The sequence below is a fragment of the Manihot esculenta genome, chromosome 10, assembly GCF_001659605.2.
Source record: "Manihot esculenta cultivar AM560-2 chromosome 10, M.esculenta_v8, whole genome shotgun sequence".
Taxonomy (NCBI): domain Eukaryota; kingdom Viridiplantae; phylum Streptophyta; class Magnoliopsida; order Malpighiales; family Euphorbiaceae; genus Manihot; species Manihot esculenta.
This window is the reverse complement of record NC_035170.2, coordinates 2,824,096-2,845,309: the sequence shown is the minus strand read 5'-3', so window position 1 is coordinate 2,845,309 and position 21,214 is coordinate 2,824,096. Positions and strand designations below refer to the sequence as shown.

Below are 21,214 nucleotides of genomic sequence, written 5' to 3'. Positions count from 1 at the left end.
GTATTACATCTATTGAATACGAATATGACAACTTTGATAAAGTTACACATTCATATCAAAATTATGACAATTTTGATAAAGTTACACATTCATTCGCAATTGATTTGAGATTCTAAAAAACTAGTAGCTTGTAATTCAAGAAAATTAAAACTCTTGTGAGCAGTGATTTAAAAGAAAGGGCTAAGGTTGAGTAAGCAACTTATGTCACATCTCTATTTTTAATTCTTTAATACTAAAAAATTATTATCCTAGAGCTAAAAAATATTAAAATTAATTTAAAGTTAAATTTATATAATATATTTTATTTATTAAAAAATCATAACAATTAAATACAATATTATTTTTTTATGGAGTCTTAATATAATATATATGAATAATAAGAATAAATTAGTATCGGTTATAAGTTTCTTTTGATCCGATTTTAAAATAAGATCAGAATTTAAAAATGTCCTATAAGTTGATTTTGTTCCGATTTTGAAATAAAATTAGAATTTAGAAATGACTTAAATGAAATTGTATATGTCCGGTTTCATATCTGCAAAAAAAACAACAATCACTTATACACATCCAATCCATAAGGGGAAGTTGTTACTAGATGAAAAATCAAAGAAGCAACTCTACATCTTTAAGAGAGCAGGGGAAGCCAAAATAAAAAGTACTTTGGCCATATGGAGAGATGAGAAATAAAGCCATAAAATTTTAAGAGAAAATTTCTTACAGCTAAACTAAACATAGATCTCTACTTCTAGTTCTTCCCTGCTTGCTCGGATGTAAGTTGTTTTCCTTCTTTTCGAATGAGGTTTTAGATAATTTTTAAGTTTTATTCTTAGTTTTGGTGAACCGGACTTTAAGTGAGGGAGATATGTTTTTTCTTACATTGGTTCTATCGTAATTTCTATTTTCCTTCTGTTATATAGTGAAAGTGTATAACTCTAAATTTTTGTATGAAGAAATCTTGGAGAAAGAGAGTGGAGATTTTCCCTCGCGGGAGGCATTAACTCGATGTAATTGTGGAAGAGTAATTTTCTCTTCCTCAAGCATCTAGTTTCTTCATTTCCATCCAGTCGGCTTTTGCATGTGTGCTATTTGTCTAATGCTTTCATTTTTCTTCATTCTACAAGATTTCGGATCATGCTTCTTTATCTTGTTTGTATTTTACTTTTTAGTATTCTAATTTAGGTATTATGCTATTTTTGAAAGAGTAATTAATTTTGTTAAAGACTTGTCAATTGCCGTTTTGAAAGTTTCAGAGAAGGGAAGTGACATTACATTTTTGCTAGCCGAATCAAAGAGTTTGGTCACTGAATTTAAGTATTCGTAAATTATGAGAGTTTTTTTTTTCTCTTTGACCCTTTAAGCCCTTTTCTATTTGAATTATGAACTTTATTAATTATTCTTGATTTCAAAATTTATTGTTTAGAAGAGAAATAAAATTATATTCAAATCGTTGATAATTTTTATATATATATTTTTTATTATTTTATAATTATTGGGCCTGGTGTATTATTGGGCCTTAGTGCCTTAATCAACATATCATTCAATTTCTCTGACTGAAAAAAAAAAATCCACAGCTCTAAAAAAAATTATAGAAAAAAAAATCCAAAACCTATTGAAATATGTATAGTCCATGCTTCGATAAAAAAAAGTAACGAGAGACTGAAGAAAGGAGTTAAAACTGAATGATGCACGCCATGGAGTTGAATCTGCATGAATTACCGGAAAGAAAGTGTTCTCTTTTAACTCTCAAAAACCTAATGTTTGTTTGGATGGAGGGAATTGGAGAGAAAGGAAGAAAAAAAGAAATTCAATTTCCTAAAATTCTCTTGTTTCCATAACCAACAGAAGAGAGAAAAGGAGAGAAGTTGTATTTTTCTTCCCCTTCAAATGAGCCCAAAACATTTCCCACCAAATTGGTGGGAAATGAAGAGAAATGGAGAAAATTAACATGATTTGTGTTGAAAATTTTTTAATGCCCTTGAGTTTAAAGTTCTCCTTTTAAGAGTGCCGATCTTGCAATCCTAGTAGCAAAATGGTTTCATTTCCAGAGAAATCAACTGCTGCTCTGTTTGGATTCCCTCAAAGATTACCCAATTTTGAAACTGTATCTGTGCAAGATTCTTCTTTATTTTTATTTTTTGCTTTGTGTAATTCAGGAGTTTTTATTGCAATGCGAAGAAATGATCACACTCAAAATCCCATCATTGGAACTACTAACTGTTCATAGATGCCCTAATATGGGGACATTTTCTGCTGGAGGAATAAGCACACCAAAGCTTCAGTATATTCAACTGATGCATGGACATTTTGAGAATTGGATTTGGCAGCGCAACCTCAATGCGAAATAACGGTGACAGTTTGAGAGTAATTTTTTTTATTCTTCAAGTAATGCGGTGTGTTTGTTTAGCAGGATGGATTTTATTTACTCTTCCCTTGGCTGTGGAGCTTGTGCAACTTGAGTGCATGGAAATAAAGAGATGTAGTTTATTGGAGGACATCATCTATAATGAACCGGGAAGAGGAAGGAGTAAGGGATAAAACCATATTCTCTTTATTACAGTCCATTAGTCTTGAGAGTCGTAGTTTGATAATTTTTTACTCAGGAAGTGATGTTCTGAAATGTCCATGCTTTAAAAAAAAAGTGAAATTACTGAATCCCAAGATGGAGATGTTTGTTCCACAATTTCAAGTAAAAATTACTCAAGCATGACTGCTGAGGGAAAAAAAGAACCTTGCAAGGGATATCTTGATGCTCCTATTACACCCATTTTCAGTGGCAAGGTCAGTTTATAAAATTCAATGGACTTTTTTTTTTTTTTTTTACATATCATGTGAGATTCATTTATTTGTGATGTGAACATTTTCACATTGTAAATTCTTAGTGATTGTATTTGATAATTTGACTAGTTTGTGACAGACTACCAAATTAAGTCAAAGGAGTTTGTGACTAGTTTTCATATGTAGTTTTATCTAATATAAAAAATTCAATTGAATTCTATTATATTTAAATTAATTTTAAATAAATAAATACTTTTATGAATAGAAATGAATTGAATTTTATTGATAGATAAAAACAAAAGCATAATTAATAAATTTCATATTGTTTGTAATATTTATTATCTAAACTCCTTTCTATTAATTTTTTTTAATCAGGTGATTGTCATTACAGGGTGTGAGCCTAAACAAAAAGATAAAGGGTGAAAGCTCATATGAAAACTACATCTACCACAGAGTGATAACAATGGAAACCACCAAATAAATTTAAAACTAAAACAAATGAAAAAATAAAGGATAAAAGAAAAAGAAAATAAAAAGAGTTCTAAGAGCTAATTAAGTAATTTTAATGTAAATAACCTTAAGTGAAATCATTTTTTGTAAAATTCTAATAATTTTGGCAAAATTTACTTTTAATTCAAAATCAATTCTCATATAGAATTGAAATTTTATACTATTGGTCTTGTCAAACACAAAAATTAGAAAACAAGATTTCATTTCTTTTGAATTTTTTTTAAAATTTAACATTTCAAATAAGGGTTATGAGAAGATATGGTATTGATTTGTTTGTTTGGTATTTCAAAATTTGGCATTTCAAAATTATATGACTCGTCCAACGAATATTAGTTAGTGACTTTGATAGTGAAAGGCAATGAAGTGTCTTTTGTAAAAGGTAGAAGGAATACAAGTATGCAATAATTCCACTAATGCTATGAGTCGTCCATGATGTGATACTTTGATGGTCCAAAAGCTATGTCTTTTTATAATAAATAATAATAAAAAAAAGTAAAAGAGGATTCCATAATTGAGTCTCCTTTTGATAAAGAAGATTACAAATGCAATAATTCCACTAATGCTAATCAACATATTGATTTGATGTACTGGTTTTTTTAGTACAGCTCAGTGTGCTAAAGCTAATTGTATAAACAGTATTCTCTATTAAACATCTCTTCACTTTGCCATTGTTTTCTGCTACCATCCGTAAAGCTCTTCACTTTGCTCTCAGTCTTGAGTCTCAAATTCACATGGACTACTTTTGCTCTGCCATCTGTGTTTTGAACTAGACAAATAGCTCTGTCCTGTTGCCAATTAAAATTCATCTTCCCTTCTTCCTGAGTTTATTTTTCATTTTGTTCTTTTCATTGTTTCCTTTCTGTTTGCATCTGTTATCCCAAAGGAAGGAAAATGGCTTTGGATACCATTCTTGCCATTGTGCCCACCATTATTGAGTTCACTGTTGTCCCTATTAAACGACATCTCTGTTACGCTTTCAACTACAAAAGCAAAGTGGAAAAACTCAAGAATCAGCTCCAAAAGTTGACGAGACAAAGAGATGATTTGCGGCAGTCTGTTGATCAGGCAACAAGACAAGGAGACAGGATCAACAATAGTGTTCAAGAGTGGCTGACTTGTGTGAACAAAGCCATCGAAGAAGCTGAGGAAATTCTCATCGGTGAACAACAAGCAAAGGGAAAGTGTTTATTCGGAGTGATTCCTGATTTGAAGAAGCGCTACCAGCTTAGCAAGAAAGCAGACAAGGAAGCTTTAGCAGTCGTTGAGCTCCAGGATGAAGGCAGATTTGATCGGATTTCCTACCGTCCCCTCCTAGAGCCTATAGTGGTTCCATCTATATATGATAATGAGGCCTTGCATTCAAGAGTGTCTATTTTGAAGAAAGTTATGGATGCACTGATGGATCCTGCTGTTGACATGATAGGAGTGTATGGAATGGGTGGTATTGGAAAAACCACCCTAGCGAACGAAGTCCACAGGAAAGCAATAGAAGACAAGTTGTTCGATGTTGTAGTTATGGCTACAGTATCTGAGACACCAGAGCTTAGAAAAATTCAAGGGACCATTGCTGATATGCTGGGTCTGAAATTCGAAGAGGAGACTGAAGAAGGAAGAGCATGTCGACTGCATCAACGGTTAGTAAATGAGAAGAAGATCCTCATTATTTTGGATGATATTTGGGAAAAACTTGAACCGAAGAAAGTAGGCATTCCTTTTGGAAGCGATCACAAAGGATGTAAATTATTACTGACCTCAAGAAGAGAAGATATACTGTCTAGAGAGATGGGCACCCAAGAAAGTTTTGAGCTTCGAGTTCTATCAGAAGCAGAGGCATGGAGTTTATTTCAGACAATGGTGGGTGACATTACAAATCAGGCCTTGCATTCTGTAGCTACTGAAGTAGCTAAAAAATGTGCAGGCTTGCCTGTTTTAATTGTCACAGTTGCAAGAGCTTTGAAGAATAAGGACTTACACGAATGGAAGCTTGCCTTGAAGGAATTATCTAGGGTTGATAATGAAGGAATTCAGGCAAAAGTGTACTCAGCTTTAGAGTTGAGTTATAACCATCTTGCGAGTCATGAGGCCAAGTCATTGTTCCTGCTTTGTGCGCAAATTGCTCAGGGTGATATTCAAATCAGAGACTTGTTGATTTACAGCATGGGTTTGGATTTGCTTAGAAGCAAATATACGGTGGAGGATGCAAGAAACAGAGTAGATAAATTGGTCAGTAACCTGAAAGCCTCTTGCTTGCTACTTGATTGTAACAAGAATGGGTATGTGAAAATGCATGACGTTGTTAGAGATGCTGCTCTCTCAATTGCATCTAAATCTCAACATTTGTTAACGTTCAGAGATATTGAATCAAAGATATGGCCAAACAGAGATCTCAAAAACTGCTCTAGAATTTATTTGCCTTACTGTGAAATTGATGAGCTTCCTGAAAGGTTGGAGTGCCCAGAATTAGAGTTACTTGTACTTGGAAGGGGAAATATTCATTCGAAATTTTTTGAGGGGATTACAAAGCTCAAAGTACTGCGTTTCACTGGGATGTGCTTATGGTCGCTTTCTCCATCTCTTGGTTACTTGACAAACCTTCTTACCTTGTGTTTAGATAGATGCGTATTGCGGGATGCATCTGTTATCGGTGAACTGAAAAGATTAGAGATCCTGAGTTTTCGTGAATCTAAGATAGAACAGCTGCCTAGAGAAATAGCGCAGCTGACAGGGCTGAAATTGTTAGATTTGAGCAACTGTTACAAACTCCAAGTGATTCCAGCAAATGTCATATCAAGGTTGTCCCTATTAGAGGAATTGTACATGCAAAATAGCTTTTGTCAATGGGAGCTTCAAAGTCTCAGCAATTCAAGCAAAGCAAGCCTTGCTGAGTTGAAATACCTGTCTCACTTGACAACATTGGAAATATACATTCCAGACTCCAAGATGTTACCAAAGGACTTGTTCTCCAGTAAGTTGGAAAGGTATAGAATTGTCATTGGAAAAAGATGGTATTGGGCCGATGAGTATGAATCCTCCAGGATGCTAGAGCTTAATACAAGCGTTTACTTGGATCATGGAGTTGGTATTTTGTTGAAGGAAACGGAAGATTTATCTTTAAATGAAGTGAAGGGGATAAAGAGCATTTTGTATGACCTGAACTGGGAAGGCTTTCCACATTTAAAGCATCTACAAATCCGAAAAGGTTATGACATTCAGTATGTTATTAACTCAACAGCGCGGATCCTTAATTCTGATGCCTTTCCCATCCTGGAGTCTCTGCATTTGGAGAATTTGGTGAGCCTGGAGAAGCTTTACCATGGCCAACTCACAGCAGGGTCTTTCACTAGATTAAGCATCTTAAAAGTCAATAAATGCAATAGATTGAAGAATCTCTTGTCAATCTCCATGATTAGAAGCCTTTCTCAACTTCGAGAAATGGAAGTATGCAATTGCAAAAGCATGGAAGAAATAGTGCTTGATGATAGTGGAGTTGGAGATGACAAAATTGAAGTGGCTGAGTTTGCTCAATTGCGCTCCATGACACTACGTCGTCTGCCGATACTCAAAAGCTTTTGGTTCAAAGTGAAGGAAATGCCTGCATTGCAAATGCAAACGACAAATGAACAAGGATTCGAAGGAGTTGCATTACAAGATGAGTTCCACACTCCATTGCCTCTTTTCCACAAAATGGTATGTGGCTTTTGGACTTGACTTTATTCATTTCATTGTTTCAATAAACAAAAAATCGACATAATAACATTATCAATCACAAATAAATTTTAAAACAATTGGATCTTATATTTTAGATGGCATAGAAAGCTAAATTTTTACATATTTTAGCAATTTAAGTTTTATTAAAATCATCCATTATTTTTAAATTTAATATAATTTTATTTGAAATTAAAATTTAATTCAGGCTATGATATTGGACACCTTTTTATTCTTAACATAACAAAATTAAAAAAAAAATGTAAATTAACTCTTTGATTAACTTATTAATCAAAGGATAATTTTGTATCTTCACAATCAAAACTTGTAAAGTGAAAATGTGTAAATTACAATAGTTTTTAGGTTTAGGGAAATCTATAGTTTAGTTCTATACTTTTAAAGTCACTTATTGAGTCTTGGATATTAATAGTCATGATATATTGAAATTAAAAATTTGTAGACATGTAAAATTTTTAAATATATTATCATCAATTTTTCAAAACTAACTATAATTAAATTTTAATTTGAATTATTTTAAATTATATTTATTATCATTAATATAAAAACAAAGGATACGGGTGTTTGAATTTGAGCACATCAGGATTTTATTATAAAAAAACATTTATCAAAACACTAGCAGAACAGTTTCAAAAGTATAGCTAAATTGTATTAAATATAAAGATTAAAGTATAATTTATTTATTTTTAATTTTTGGATTTTGATTGTGAGGTGGTTAATTAGTTAATTTTTTTTGTAACATATCTATTGTGTTGAGGACATTGCTCTGCTAACTTATTTTTGTGTTTGGTTGATTTTGTACATGTAAAATTTTATAAGGAATAGAATTCTATTATATGACTTTGAATTCTATTTATTCTTTCTACTTGTATATAAATAAATAATGTATATAAATAAATAAATTTATTAGTCTTATTATTATTCATAACTAATGTGTGTGAATTTTTAATTTATTAATATTAAACTAATTTTAAATAAATTAATATATATAAATGTATGAATTATAATTAAAAAAATAATTTAAAACAAATAATCCCGAAAACTTAAAAATACAATAACATAGGATCACTAGTCTTGAATTTTACAGCAGATTTAAACTGAGTCTAATTTTTTATGTCGAGCTCTGATGGAAATCCATAATAATTTTTTGAAAATGAAATTTCGAGACGCACGACTTTCACAAGTGTGACGAGAACGGCAACTCTGTTATAAAGTTTAATATGAAAATTTCATCATTTAAAAACTTAATTTTGTATTTTAATTATTTTTATAGATATTTTTATAATTTTAAATATTAGAAATTTTTTCTATTATAAATAACCTTTTATTAGTTATTTGAAATTCACTTTCTAATTTTTGAAAAATTTCAATAAAATTTTTTGCCATTTAGATTATTGTTTCGTCTTAACCAAATGATATTAATTTAAAACTCTTTATAGAGTTTAATCGGTCATTTATCATACAATCAAGAACTAAGTGATTGTGATGATTTTAATGCATCTTACTCTACTTTGGATGTGTCTATAGAATGAATTTAACAATCTATAGAATGAATTTAACAACCAGATTAAATAATTTTGTATTTAAATTCTTAAATTTATTATATGCATTTCAATTAATTCTGCACAAATTTAAAAATAAATATTTGATTAAACTATTACTAAGCTGGTTCTCATACGATGTTAAGCTTAGATGCACTCATTTTACAATTATTTTGTAGCTATATTTTATCATTAATTATTAATATATAATATAAAATAAAATTTATTGTGGTTACTAAAATTATGCTAATATGTATGATCTTCACTAATCATTCATAAGAGTTGTTTATGAAAGTAAACATTTTATCTGCAGGTTTCTTTTCCCAAATTGGAGATCTTGAATGTATGCTCAGTAGGATGTGAAAACAAGCAGGATGATTTATTCTTTGCAGATTCTTCAAACTCAATGAGCTCATCATCTGTTTTGCCCTGCCAGGATTTGAAGTATTTATTTACAACTTCATTTGTCAAAACCCTTTTGCAACTGAAGAAACTTGAGATAAAAGATTGTGAGTTCATGGAAGGGATAATACTCACAGAAGAATTTGTTGAAGAAAGGATGAATAAGATACTCTTCCCTAATCTAAATGAGCTGAATCTCAAGAATCTTCCAAATCTCACAAGATTCTGTGATGGGCATTTAATTGACTTTTGCTGTTTGACCAAACTATCTATAGAGAAATGCCCTGCATTTAAGACTTTTGTCTCGAATTCTCTTTGTGCAGATATTATGGTTAGTAAAAAACCCAAAGAAGTGGACTTGGACAGAAGCCAAGACATCACATCTCCACCTGTATTTGATGAAAAGGTGAATTTTCCCCTTTATTCCACAATGTCATTGTCAGTATTCAATTATCCTCTTTCTCAAATGGTAAAGAGTAGATATAATATGTTTTATATCTATTCTGCCTAAATTCTGTGGTTTTCCCAGTAAATATAATATGTTTTATATTTTACACCCAATAATTAAGCCCATTATTAACTATTTGGAATAACATTGCAGGTTGCATTTCCTAGCTTGGAGGAAATGTACATTACCAGCATGAGTAACTTGGAAAGGACATGGCACACCCAACTCCCTGAAGGTTCCTTTTGCAAACTAAATTCATTGAGGATTCAGGATTGTAAAAACTTAAAAACTCTTTTTCCATCAAATAACTGGGCAAGATTCCAAAGATTGGAGTGGTTGTCTTTATTTGATTGTCATTCACTGCAAGAGATATATCAACTTCAAGGGTTCAATGCTGAAGAAGCAAGTTCTGTACTGTCATTTGATTTGAAACAACTGTATATATCTGGCTTCCGAGGATTGAAGCACATATGGAGTAAAGATCCACAAGGAATTCTCACCTTCCAAAATCTGGAATCCATACGTCTTCTAAATTGTAAGATTCTTAAAAATCTCTTTCCCTCCTCCATAGCTAAAGAACTTTTGAAACTTGGAAGTCTTGAATTGGATTCTTGTGGGATAGAGGAGATAGTTACAAACGCAGATGGTGTAGAAGCAGCCCCTTGTTTTGTGTTCCCTAGACTAGTCTCCATGAGACTTGAAGGTCTACCGAAAATTAGGAATTTTTATCCAGGGACCTGCCATTTGGAATTCCCAAAATTAAAATATTTGACTCTGCTTCGATGCGGAAAAGGAATACAATTTGCTTCAGAATTCTTTAGTCTCCAAGAAAAGTATGGAGAGGATCAATGCAACAACTCAATTCAACAACCCATGTCCTTGGCCGAAAAGGTACACAATTCCCTACATTCTCTGAAAGTTCACAATTCAATTCTTTCTTTCATGCATACTTCTTAGACTTCACCATGAAGTTGTCAGAAGTTTATCGCAAAATAATGATTTCCGTCATAAAACTTTCCCTTTTATTTCAATGTTTTCTAGATTTTCATCAGTTTGGAGCACTTGTCATTAGATGGTCGAGTCATTGAGGCGATAATCCAATATCAATTCCAAAAGAAGTTCTTCAATGTAAAATCGATTGGCCTCCACCACATTCAAGAGAAATCATCTATTGCTCTTTTTGGATTCCTTCAAAGATTATCCAATCTGGAAAGTCTATGTGTGAGGGATTCCTCTCTCAAAGAGTTATTCCGAAATGAAGGACTTGATGATGGCACTACAGTACCACTGATAAGAAAGTTATATCTGTATCACCTTCGTGATCTGAAGCATATGTGGAAGCCACACCCTAAACTGGATCTTGTTCTTGCATATGTGGAAGCTATGACTGTATGGGTTTGTTCTAATTTGATCAATCTAGCACCATCATCTGCATCTTTCCAAGATCTAACGACTTTAGACGTTGGTTTTTGCAAAGCATTGAAGTATCTGGTAACATCATCAGCTGCCAAAAGTATGGTGCAACTCCTGACGATGAAGATTCGAACTTGCAAGATGTTGACAGAAATAGTAACAGATGAAGGAGATGGAACAGAAGAAATTGTGTTCTGCAAATTGAAAACTTTGAAACTCGTCCATTTGAAAAGCCTAACAGGCTTCTGCTTGGGGGGTCTAACTTTCAAATTCCCATGTTTGGAAGTAATAACCATAAGCGGATGCCCCAATATGAGAATCTTCTGTGGGGGAATCTTAAGCACACCAAAGCTGCAGTGTGTAGGTCTGCAAGAAATACATTTTGAACGTTGGCGTTGGGAGGGCAACCTTAATGCCACAGTACAGCAGTCGTATTTGGAAATGGTATGCGTCCATCAAATTCTCTTACCAATTCGCTTTGTGATGCCTGTTTAGATAATGTTTTTTCTTCTTTAACTAATGCAACGTTTTGCCTTTTGCAGGAAGGATTTTATCACTTTTGGAATATGAAACTCTCTAAATTTCCCCATTTAAGGGAGAAATGGCAAAGCCAACTTCCCTTGAATTTTTTAGTCAACATAAGCAAATTGGCAGTGGACAAGTGTGAATTTTTGTCAAAAGCCTTATCATCAAATCAAATGCAGTTCTTGAAAAGATTGAGTGTGCTGTATAGAAGATTTATGATATTGAGAATTCTATGTATTTGTATTTCTGTATAGAATACATTTATATAGTATATACCAGTGGTTGAGTTTGATACAGATTATATGAATAACAAATATTATCTCAACCAACTATAAACCTTATCATAACTCTAAATCTTATCATAACTCTAACCTTATCATGACTCTAAACCTTATCACAACTCTAACCCTTATCACTAACTAAATACAAGATAAGTATACAGCTATAACTCAAGTTACAAATAGATAAAACTGTTATAGTTAGTTTTTATCTTTAATACGCCCCCGCAAGATTGAGGCGCCATCGGAGACTCCAATCTTGGTTCTAAAGTAACAAAACTGAGTTCTTCCCAAAGCCTTTGTAAGCACATCAGCAACTTGATCTTTTGAACTTATGTGAAGAACCCTTAACTGTCCAGCATTAATTTTCTCGCGAACAAAATGGTAATCCAGTGCAAGATGCTTCATCCTAGTATGATAGATTGGATTGGCGCAGAAGTAAGTCGCACCAAGATTATCACAATGAAGGACTGGTGGTTGTGATATTGGTACTCCCAAATCTTGTAATAAACTTTGAACCCAAAATACCTCTGCTGCAGCATTGGCTAAGGCTTTGTACTCAGCCTCTGTAGAAGATCGGGAGACAGTCTTTTGGCGACTAGATTTCCAGGATATAATATTAGAACCAAGATATAGAACATAAGCTGTTGTAGACCGCCCATTATCAAGGACACCACCCCAATCAGAATCAGAGAAGGCAGACAGAGTATGAGTGGAATTTCGATTGAGAAATAAGCCATAATGTATGGTTCCTTTAAGATATCGCAAAACACGTTTCAGTGCTTGAAGATGAGTTTGCGTCGGTGCATGCATAAATTGTGACAGCCGATTCACTGCAAAAGAAACATCAGGACGCGTAATTGCCAAATATTGAAGAGATCCAACAATTTGGCGATATACGGTGGAATCAGTCGAACTAGAACCATCATTTAAGATGAGCTTGTCTCCTGTAGACATAGGAGTATTCACCTCTTTAGCTCCAGCCATATCAAATCGGTCTAACAAATCAGCAATATGTCGATGTTGCGAAAGAAATAATCCTGCAGCTGTAGAAATCACTTCAACCCCCAAAAAATGATTTAATATTCCCAAATCTTTGACAGAGAACTGAGCAGATAGCTTCTGTACACAGGTATGCAGAAAATGATTGTTATTACCTGTAAGTACAATATCGTCAACATATACTAGAAAATATGCAATAATCCCATTGGAGGAAAAAATAAACAAGGACGCATCAGCATTTGATTTGCGAAAACCAAGTTTGAGCAAAAAAGAAGTAAGTTCAAGATACCAAGCTCGTGGAGCCTGTTTCAAACCATAAAGAGACTTCTTCAGTTTGCAAACATAATCAGGAAACTCAGGTTGCACATATCTTGGAGGTTGCTGCATGTAGACATCTTCATAAAGTGTGCCATGTAAAAAGGCATTATTTACATCCAATTGCCTTAACTGCCATCCTTTAGAAATTGCAAGAGTAAGAACTACCCGAATTGTAACCGGTTTTGTAACCGGACTAAATGTCTCAAAATAATCACGCCCAGGTTCCTGAAGAAATCTTTTAGCAACCAAACGTGCCTTGTACTTATCAATAGTACCATCCGGTTTACGCTTAATCCGAAACACCCATTTGCAACTAATAAGATGATGTTTGTCTCTCGGAACCAGCTCCCAAGTTTTATTTTTCAAAAGAGCATTGTACTCTGAATCCATCGCCTGCCGCCAAAGTGAACTGGCCAGAGCTTGTTTCACTGTTCTTGGCTCGAGTGTATCCGGTAAAAGATATTTAGTTGTAAGATTAACAAAAGAAGAATTAAAATACTTTGAGTTAGGCTTCCTTTGTCGCTGCTGCTGTTGTACAGGAGCTGGAACTGAGTCTTGTGAAACAATCGGTAGTGGCAAATCTAAATCAGTAGTAGAAGATTCAGTCATCAAAGGGTCAACTTGTTGAGTCTCAGTACTAATTAATGGCATGGTAGATTGATCAGATTCTGCTGATAATGCTGTAATAGATTCGGAACCAGTATTTGAAACCAACAAATCAGAATCACTTGGAATAGAAATTGCCAATGGAACCGAAGCAACTGCAGTTGGTGCAACAGGTGATGGATTTGGTTGTTGTGCCGAACCTGTACAAGAAGCATCTCGAAAATAATCTGTAAATTGATGAGAACTAGTGCAAGTTTCAGATGGAAAAATATGCTCAACAAATTGAACATGACGAGACAAATACAAACGATTAGCCTTTGGATCGTAACATTTGTATGCAGATTGAGTTGGAGAATATCCAAGAAAAATACAAGGCAATGAACGACACTGAAGTTTAGAATTATTATATGGCCTTAGCCATGGAAAACAAAGGCAACCAAAAGATTTCAATCTCTTAAAACTATGAGGCATACCAAACAATCTAGAGAAAGGTGTTTGAAACGAAATAGCGGACGAAGGCAACCGATTGAGCAAATAAACAGCAGCCTGAAAAGCATAAGACCAATATTTAGAAGGTAAAGACGAAAATTGTAACATAGCAAGACCTGTTTCAACTATTGAGCGATGACGACGTTCAGCAGTACCATTATGCTCTGGCGTATGTGGAGGTGTTGTATAATGTGAAATACCACAAGACAAAAAATGATTCTTAAGCTTTTGATACTCCCCACCATTATCAGTGAACACAGAAACAATTCTAGTGTGAAAATAATTTTCAACCAATTTCTGAAAGTGGATAAACAAATCATGAGTATCAGATTTCTGCTTCATGGGATATAGCCAAACATACTTAGAATAGTGATCAATAAATGTAACGTAATATGCATAGCCATCAATAGATTTTTGTGTAGGACCCCAAACATCGGAATAAACAAGTTGCAAAGGCTTATTACTAACAAGAGAATTCTCAGAAAACGGTAATTTATGACTCTTGCTCATAGAGCAGGAAGTACAATGAAAACTAGAAACATATTTAGACATAGACTGAAGACCAATATTTCGAAGTACTAACAAAAGGACTTTATTGTTGGGATGACCAAGCTTGTGATGCCATTCAGAAAGCAAAGACAGACACCGAGTAGTAACATTCAGCTGAGAACGTTGAGAATTAACTCTGGAAAAACTTGCACAGTAGATATCATCAATGTTCTCTCCCCGTAGTAGAGACGCCCCCGTGTACAGATCCTTCACAACAAAATAAGATGGAAAAAATTCCACAGAAACATGATTAGTGCGACACAACTTAGCAATTGAGACCAAATTCTTGCGCAGATTAGGCACGCATAACACATTAGGCAATGATAAATTCTTACAGTAAGTAGGAATTTGCACAAAACCAGTATGTGATACAGCAAGCGTTTTACCATCACCAAGTTGTACTTCCTCAGGACCTCCATAGTCAGAATAGCTTTGCAAAGAAGCTGGATTCGACACAACATGATGAGAAGCTCTGCTATCAAACAACCATTGTTGTGGAGAAGAAGCAGCCATAGAAGAAGTAACATTAACTGCAGGTATCGGTGCTGAAGAATGCGAGGTATCAGTCTTCAAAGACATATTATTCTCCTTAAGAAAGCGAGCCAATTTGCGACATTCAGCAGTAGTATGCCCAGTATATTCACAAAATTGACATACCACATCAGGTCGATAAGAACCTCGACCTCGACCACCAGAGTAAGAACCACGACCACCACGTCGATTTCCAGAATAATTGGAGTTTTGTGGAGATCGATTATAATTGCCATTCTGATTGTGTGAACGCCCTCCAGAACGTTGAGTGTAATTGACAGTAGTAATCACTTGTGACGTAGCTGAAACAGTTGTGGAATCTTTTTCTTGTAGGGATCGTTCATGATCAGTAAGTTTTTCAAAGAGATCAGAAAAGGTTATTGGGGTTTCACGAACTTTTAACGCAGCAACTATGGGACTGTAATCATCTCTCAATCGCGTGATAATATAAACAATTAAGTCATCATCACTCACCGGATTCTGAGTAAGAGCAAGCTCATCTGCAATAGCCCTCATCTCATTGAGAAAAATAGCAATCGGTTTGGTTCCCTTAGAGTTCTGTGCTAATTTAGTTTTTAAGGATAGAATTCTAGAACGAGAAACATTAGCAAAACTCTGGTGAAGCCGATCCCATGCTTCTTTGGCAGTATTGGCTGAAGAAATCAAGGGTTGAATAGTATCGGAACAACTTCCTAAAAGAGCACTGATCAAAATTTGATCTTGTCGAAACCATAAGGCGAAAGCTGGGTTGGCTGTTTTGTCTTTTTCAGCAAGAAATTGTGATGGTGCAACCCGTGAACCATCAATAAAATCAAGTAAATCAAGACCAATTAAGGTTGATTGGATCTGTTTTCTCCAAACAGGAAAATTCTCCGGAGTAAGTTTAATTGGAAAATGCGTTGGAGCATTTAATTGAATGACGGTATTGGATGACGAAGCCATTAATTAAAAGAAAATTGGATCAGAAAACTCGTGAGAGCAGATTGCGGCTCTGATACCATATAGAAAATTTATGATATTGAGAATTCTATGTATTTGTATTTCTGTATAGAATACATTTATATAGTATATACCAGTGGTTGAGTTTGATACAGATTATATGAATAACAAATATTATCTCAACCAACTATAAACCTTATCATAACTTTAAATCTTATCATAACTCTAACCTTATCATGACTCTAAACCTTATCACAACTCTAACCCTTATCACTAATTAAATACAAGATAAGTATACAGCTATAACTCAAGTTACAAATAGATAAAACTGTTATAGTTAGTCTTTTATCTTTAATATGCTGATTGTAGAACAATGTGATTCACTAGAAAAAATATTCGATTTGGAAGGGATGAATGCAGATGAAGGGCATGCTGGGCTAATGCCATGGTTACAGGAATTGCATGCAATTGATCTACCAAAGCTGAGGCATATTTGGAGTAAGGATCCTCAAGGAATTTTGAGTTTTAAAAACCTGAAACTGCTAAAGTTTTGTAACTGTAGCAGCTTGAGAAACATATTAACTCTTCCCATGGCATTAGAGCTTGTGCGACTAGAGCGTATGGAAGTAAAGAGATGTAATATGTTGGAGCAGATCATCAACAAAGAAGGGGAAAGGGAAGATGAAGGAGTGTGGGATAAGAGGATATTCCCTTCATTACAATCCATCAGTCTTGAGTGTTTGCCTAGTTTAACAAGCTTTTATTCTGGAAGTGACGTTTTGAGATGTCTGTCCTTAAAACAAGTTGATATAGTCGACTGCCCGAAGATGATGAATCCCTTTCCACAGTTTCAGTAGAAAATGACCTCAGCATGATTGTTGAGGGCGCCTTTCAAGGTCATATCATGAAGCTATATCTATATAAATCTTTTTGTTTCTTGTGATTATCCTTGTTTCTTAAATATAATTTCCTAACATTCCCACTTTAACTGATAATGTTTTCTTCTGACAGTGCAAATTCTGCCAAGATCAGCAATAGCCAAAGGAAAATTGAAGTCATCCTTCATTTGCACAAGCAGGAGTAATGCAGATGTTCATTAGTAGCACTCGTCAAACACAGGTTTTTTTCGCAGTTGAAGTTATATGGGAGGTCTTTTGGTTCATGGTGTCAAGCTTATTCATTCTCTCTCTTTTTGTTGAATGCAACTATTTGGCAAGCTTCTGAATTTGTGCTCAACTTGTATTCTCTGTGTTACCTCTATTTTGAATGTCTGTTACAGTTGTGTTGCATGTGTTTATCTTTTTTTTTTTATTTCTCTCTTTGGAATAAATCATTTATGAGAAAAAAAAATCAAATTGCATTTTTATATAATGATGTATGGTTTTTATGTCTTTCCAATTGAAATTTTTTAAGCTAAAAATACTTTAATTATTTCATTACAAACAACAGTATTAAATATAAAATAAATCAAATTGAAATAAATTCTCATAAAATTTTTTGATTTGAAATCGAGAGTTGATGATATTTAAATTTCTCACTCAGATAGGACACAAAATAACATAATATTTCTATAAATTATAAAAATTAAGATCATCAATCAAGTCTATATCCAATTTAGAGATGCATAGGTAGACTGACCTTATTCATCACGTCGAATCATGATGCTTTGCTGGACCGAAAGAATTAAATTTTCAGAAGTAAAATTCTGAAAGATTGGATGAATAATTCTATCCATGGGACATTTGTGCATTGAAGCCAATGGCCTTCTTTTCTCTCTCTCCCTTTCTTTCTTTGGAAACAATGGCATTATTGGTCCGAATGCTTAAAACACAATGGCTAGCCTGCAATGCAACCCTTTATTTCGAGGTGGTCTTTTTTTTTCTTTTATCGGAACTAGAATATATACGGACCGCTCATTCCATTTTGATTAGCTTGCAATTTTGACAAGATTTATAGGTGGTATATAAACATAATCACTCATTCACGATCAACGTGAAATTCTGAAAAACTGGTAGCCTACAAACCAAGAAAGTTAAAACTCTGAACAGTATTTTATTTACCAAAAAAATCATAACAATTAGATGCAATGTTATTTTTTAATAGAGTTTTAATATAACATACTTACATGAACAATAAGAACACATTAATATTGGTTATACGTTGCTTTTGATTCGATTTTGAAATAAGATCAAAATTTAGAAATGTCATAAATGAGATTGTATATGTCCGATTTCATATCTGAAACCAAAAGAACAATCACTGATGCACACCCAATCCATAATAACGAGGGGAAGTCATTACTAGATAAAAGATCAAAGAAGCAAACTCTACATCTTTAGAGAGAGCAGGGGAAGCCAAAACAAAAATTACTTGGCTACATGAAGAGACGAGAAATAAAGCCATAAAATTTTGAGAGAAAATTTCTTTCAACTAAACTAGACATAGATCTTTACCTCTAGCTCCTCTCTGCTTGCTCGGATGTGAGTTGTTTTCCTTCTCTCCTGAGATTTTAGAGAGTTTTTGAATTTTGTTCTTAGTTTTGGTGAGCTGGACTTCAAGTGAGGGAGATTTTTTTTTTTTTTTTTTTTTTTTTGCCTTGATTCTACTATAGTTTCTATTTTCTTTTTGTTATATAAGTGAAGGTTTGCGAATCTAAATTCTTGCATAAAGGAATCCTGGAGAAAGAGAGTGGGATTTTCCTTTCTCAAAAGGCATTAACTCGATGTGATTGTGGTCTCTTCATCTCCACCCATTCGGCTTTTGCATGTGTGCTATCTGTCTAATGGTTTCATTTTTCTTTATTCTATAAGACTTCAAATCATACTTGTTATCTTATTTATATCTTACCCTTTTCAATAGCAATTATCGAAAATTTTAGAGAAGGAAACGACACTATCTATTTGCTAGCCCGAATCAGAGAGTTGGGTCACCGAATTTGAGTTCTGTGGTTTGTAGGATTTTTTTTTCTTTTTTTTTTTTTTTAGCCTTTAAAACCTTTTTTATTTGAATTATGAACTTTATTAATTGTTCTCAAATTTCAACTCTTCCTTCTGATGAATCAAATTCAACGTTTTAAAAAAAAATTATTATTTTTCTTTTTTATTAAATAATAATAAAAACAATCTTATTGTATGTCAGCTTTCATGCAACAATCTCTTTTGTAACAATGCCTTAAAACAACTTCAAATTTCAAGATCAAAAAGTCCCAGTCCATTAATACTTTTACATGGTAATGTGTCCACAGCCTAATGCATTTATGATTTGTGGGTAATATTCTACACATGAAAACTTTTAGGCTGTGGATAATACTTTACACACCAAAAAACAATTCTCATCTGTTCTTTACATGAAAAAAATTCACTTATCCATATCTTAGTTCCTAAAAAACTGAATCTAGATAAATATTTTTCCATTGCATGTATGTATTACTTGTACAAGCGAAGCTTTTTACCAGCAACATCACACCTAACCTCAGCAAGTCCAATCCTAGATTTTTCAAGATCAAACTCCATCCACACATCTTGTTGATGATGATTTCCAATCACAAATGCCTCAATCCCCATCAAATCTGAATTCCCAAATGTAAAGCACCACACTGAATCATTCCCCCTTATCTCACCGGGTACCCGATACAACAACCTCTCCCCTGATACACTCATCTCCGCGCCCTGAAATATCAATCTTACGACCGGTAGCACGGGCAAGCCGTGCCTAGTGGATTCTATCAAATAGCACAAGTCCATTGCTCCTTGGAATACAAAATTCCGATCATTTAAAACTCTCAGAATCCCCCTCGTCTGTGACGAAAACTCATTTTTCAAAGCCGTGTACACTGGACCCAGTAAAAATGTGAACTGGGTGCCGGAGTCGACCATAGTCTGCCCTGCTCCGGTGTGGTCCGGTTCAAACACAGATTTCGGCAGCGATAGAATTTTGCTGTTTACCTTTATACCTTCGAGTTGAACCGAGTAGGCGACTCGGTCGAAGTACGGTAATGGGGTTGAGATTTGAACCAAAGGAGTGTAACTTAACGGTTTAAGCCAGGGCAATGTTGCATCTCCGAGAAGCAAAACACCGGACGAGTCGAGACTCGCTATACAATATGAAAATTTCCGATATCCCATTTGGTTAACGAATGATAATGAGCCACGGTTCATGCCCATTAACCCGGTTGTCTTGCCGTCTTCCTCCGTATTAGAACTGAAACCCATGTCCATGCATCCGAAGATTGTGGCTGGCCGAATAGAGGACCCGATTCTGAATGTTTCAAACGCGAGATTGCCTTCAATGGAGGAAGCATCGGCATAGGAGATGGTAACATGGCAGAGCTTAGCAGCGTCACAGGAAACGGGTATAATAAGGTCACGGGTTCGGGTCCTGCAGGTCGGAGAAAAGCAGGGGACTTTAGCATAAGTTTTAGAAGCGAGAGAGTTGAAGATGGAGTTCAAGCCTTGCGCTTTCTTGCAATGAAGCCAAGAGAGCTCGCTGCCCGTGTCAAGGACCATGGTAACATTCTGCGGAGGAGAACCAACCGTGAGAGATACAGTGAGGGAGACATTGTGGTGGAAGAAGAGCTTGTTGGTGGCGGAGGAGAAGTGTGTTGCGGTGAAGAAATGAGAATGTTTCTGGGTTTTGAGAGGCAATATCAAAGATTCTTGCTTTAAAGACACACAGCATTCAGATTGCAATAAAAAGAAGAAGAGAAATAATTTAACAAGAAAATGATGAAGAGAGGGCATGAGAGCTTTCTGGGTGTTCTCTATAGAGAGGAAGATAAACACATAGAAGAGAGAGAGCGAGAGAGGATGAAGAAGGTGTACGTTAGATAATATATGAGTGGGTTTGCATTGTGTTTAGATTTGCTTAAATGCATTGAAAGGGTTTTTTTTTTTTTTTTTCCTTCTTTGAACAATTAGAAAATTTTAGTGGTAATTAAGAAAAAATAAAAGATTTAGAGGTGGTTTGATGGTTGGAGAAATGTTGCTCTCCTTCTATAAAAATGACAAATTCCTATATGGTAAATTCAATCACGGCACTCATAAGATTAATTAAGACAATGAAAGGCTAGTCAATCCACATTATTGAAAACATAATAAATAAAAAAATCAAACATTTAGAATGCATTATTACTTGATAAATAAAAAATTTCCCATGACATATATAGT

At 34.2% G+C, this 21,214-nt stretch overlaps 2 protein-coding genes across 2 annotated transcripts; one reads left to right on the top strand and one right to left on the bottom strand.

Annotated features, from left to right (window-relative positions):
* The first annotated feature begins 3,828 nt into the window (after window positions 1–3,828).
* On the top strand, window positions 3,829–11,629 carry LOC110624685 (putative disease resistance protein RGA3). Its single transcript, XM_021769925.2, has 5 exons — window positions 3,829–6,972; window positions 8,863–9,357; window positions 9,553–10,290; window positions 10,441–11,256; window positions 11,355–11,629. The coding sequence occupies exons 1-5, from the start codon at window positions 4,177–4,179 to the stop codon at window positions 11,589–11,591; spliced, it is 5,082 nt and encodes a 1,693-aa protein (XP_021625617.1). The 5' UTR covers window positions 3,829–4,176; the 3' UTR covers window positions 11,592–11,629.
* A 7,717-nt stretch (window positions 11,630–19,346) lies between these two features.
* LOC110623999 (aspartic proteinase PCS1) lies at window positions 19,347–20,949 on the bottom strand. Its single transcript, XM_021769042.2, has one exon. It carries the CDS (start codon window positions 20,786–20,788, stop codon window positions 19,475–19,477), a length of 1,314 nt encoding a protein of 437 aa, XP_021624734.1. The 5' UTR covers window positions 20,789–20,949; the 3' UTR covers window positions 19,347–19,474.
* Window positions 20,950–21,214: the final 265 nt, after the last annotated feature.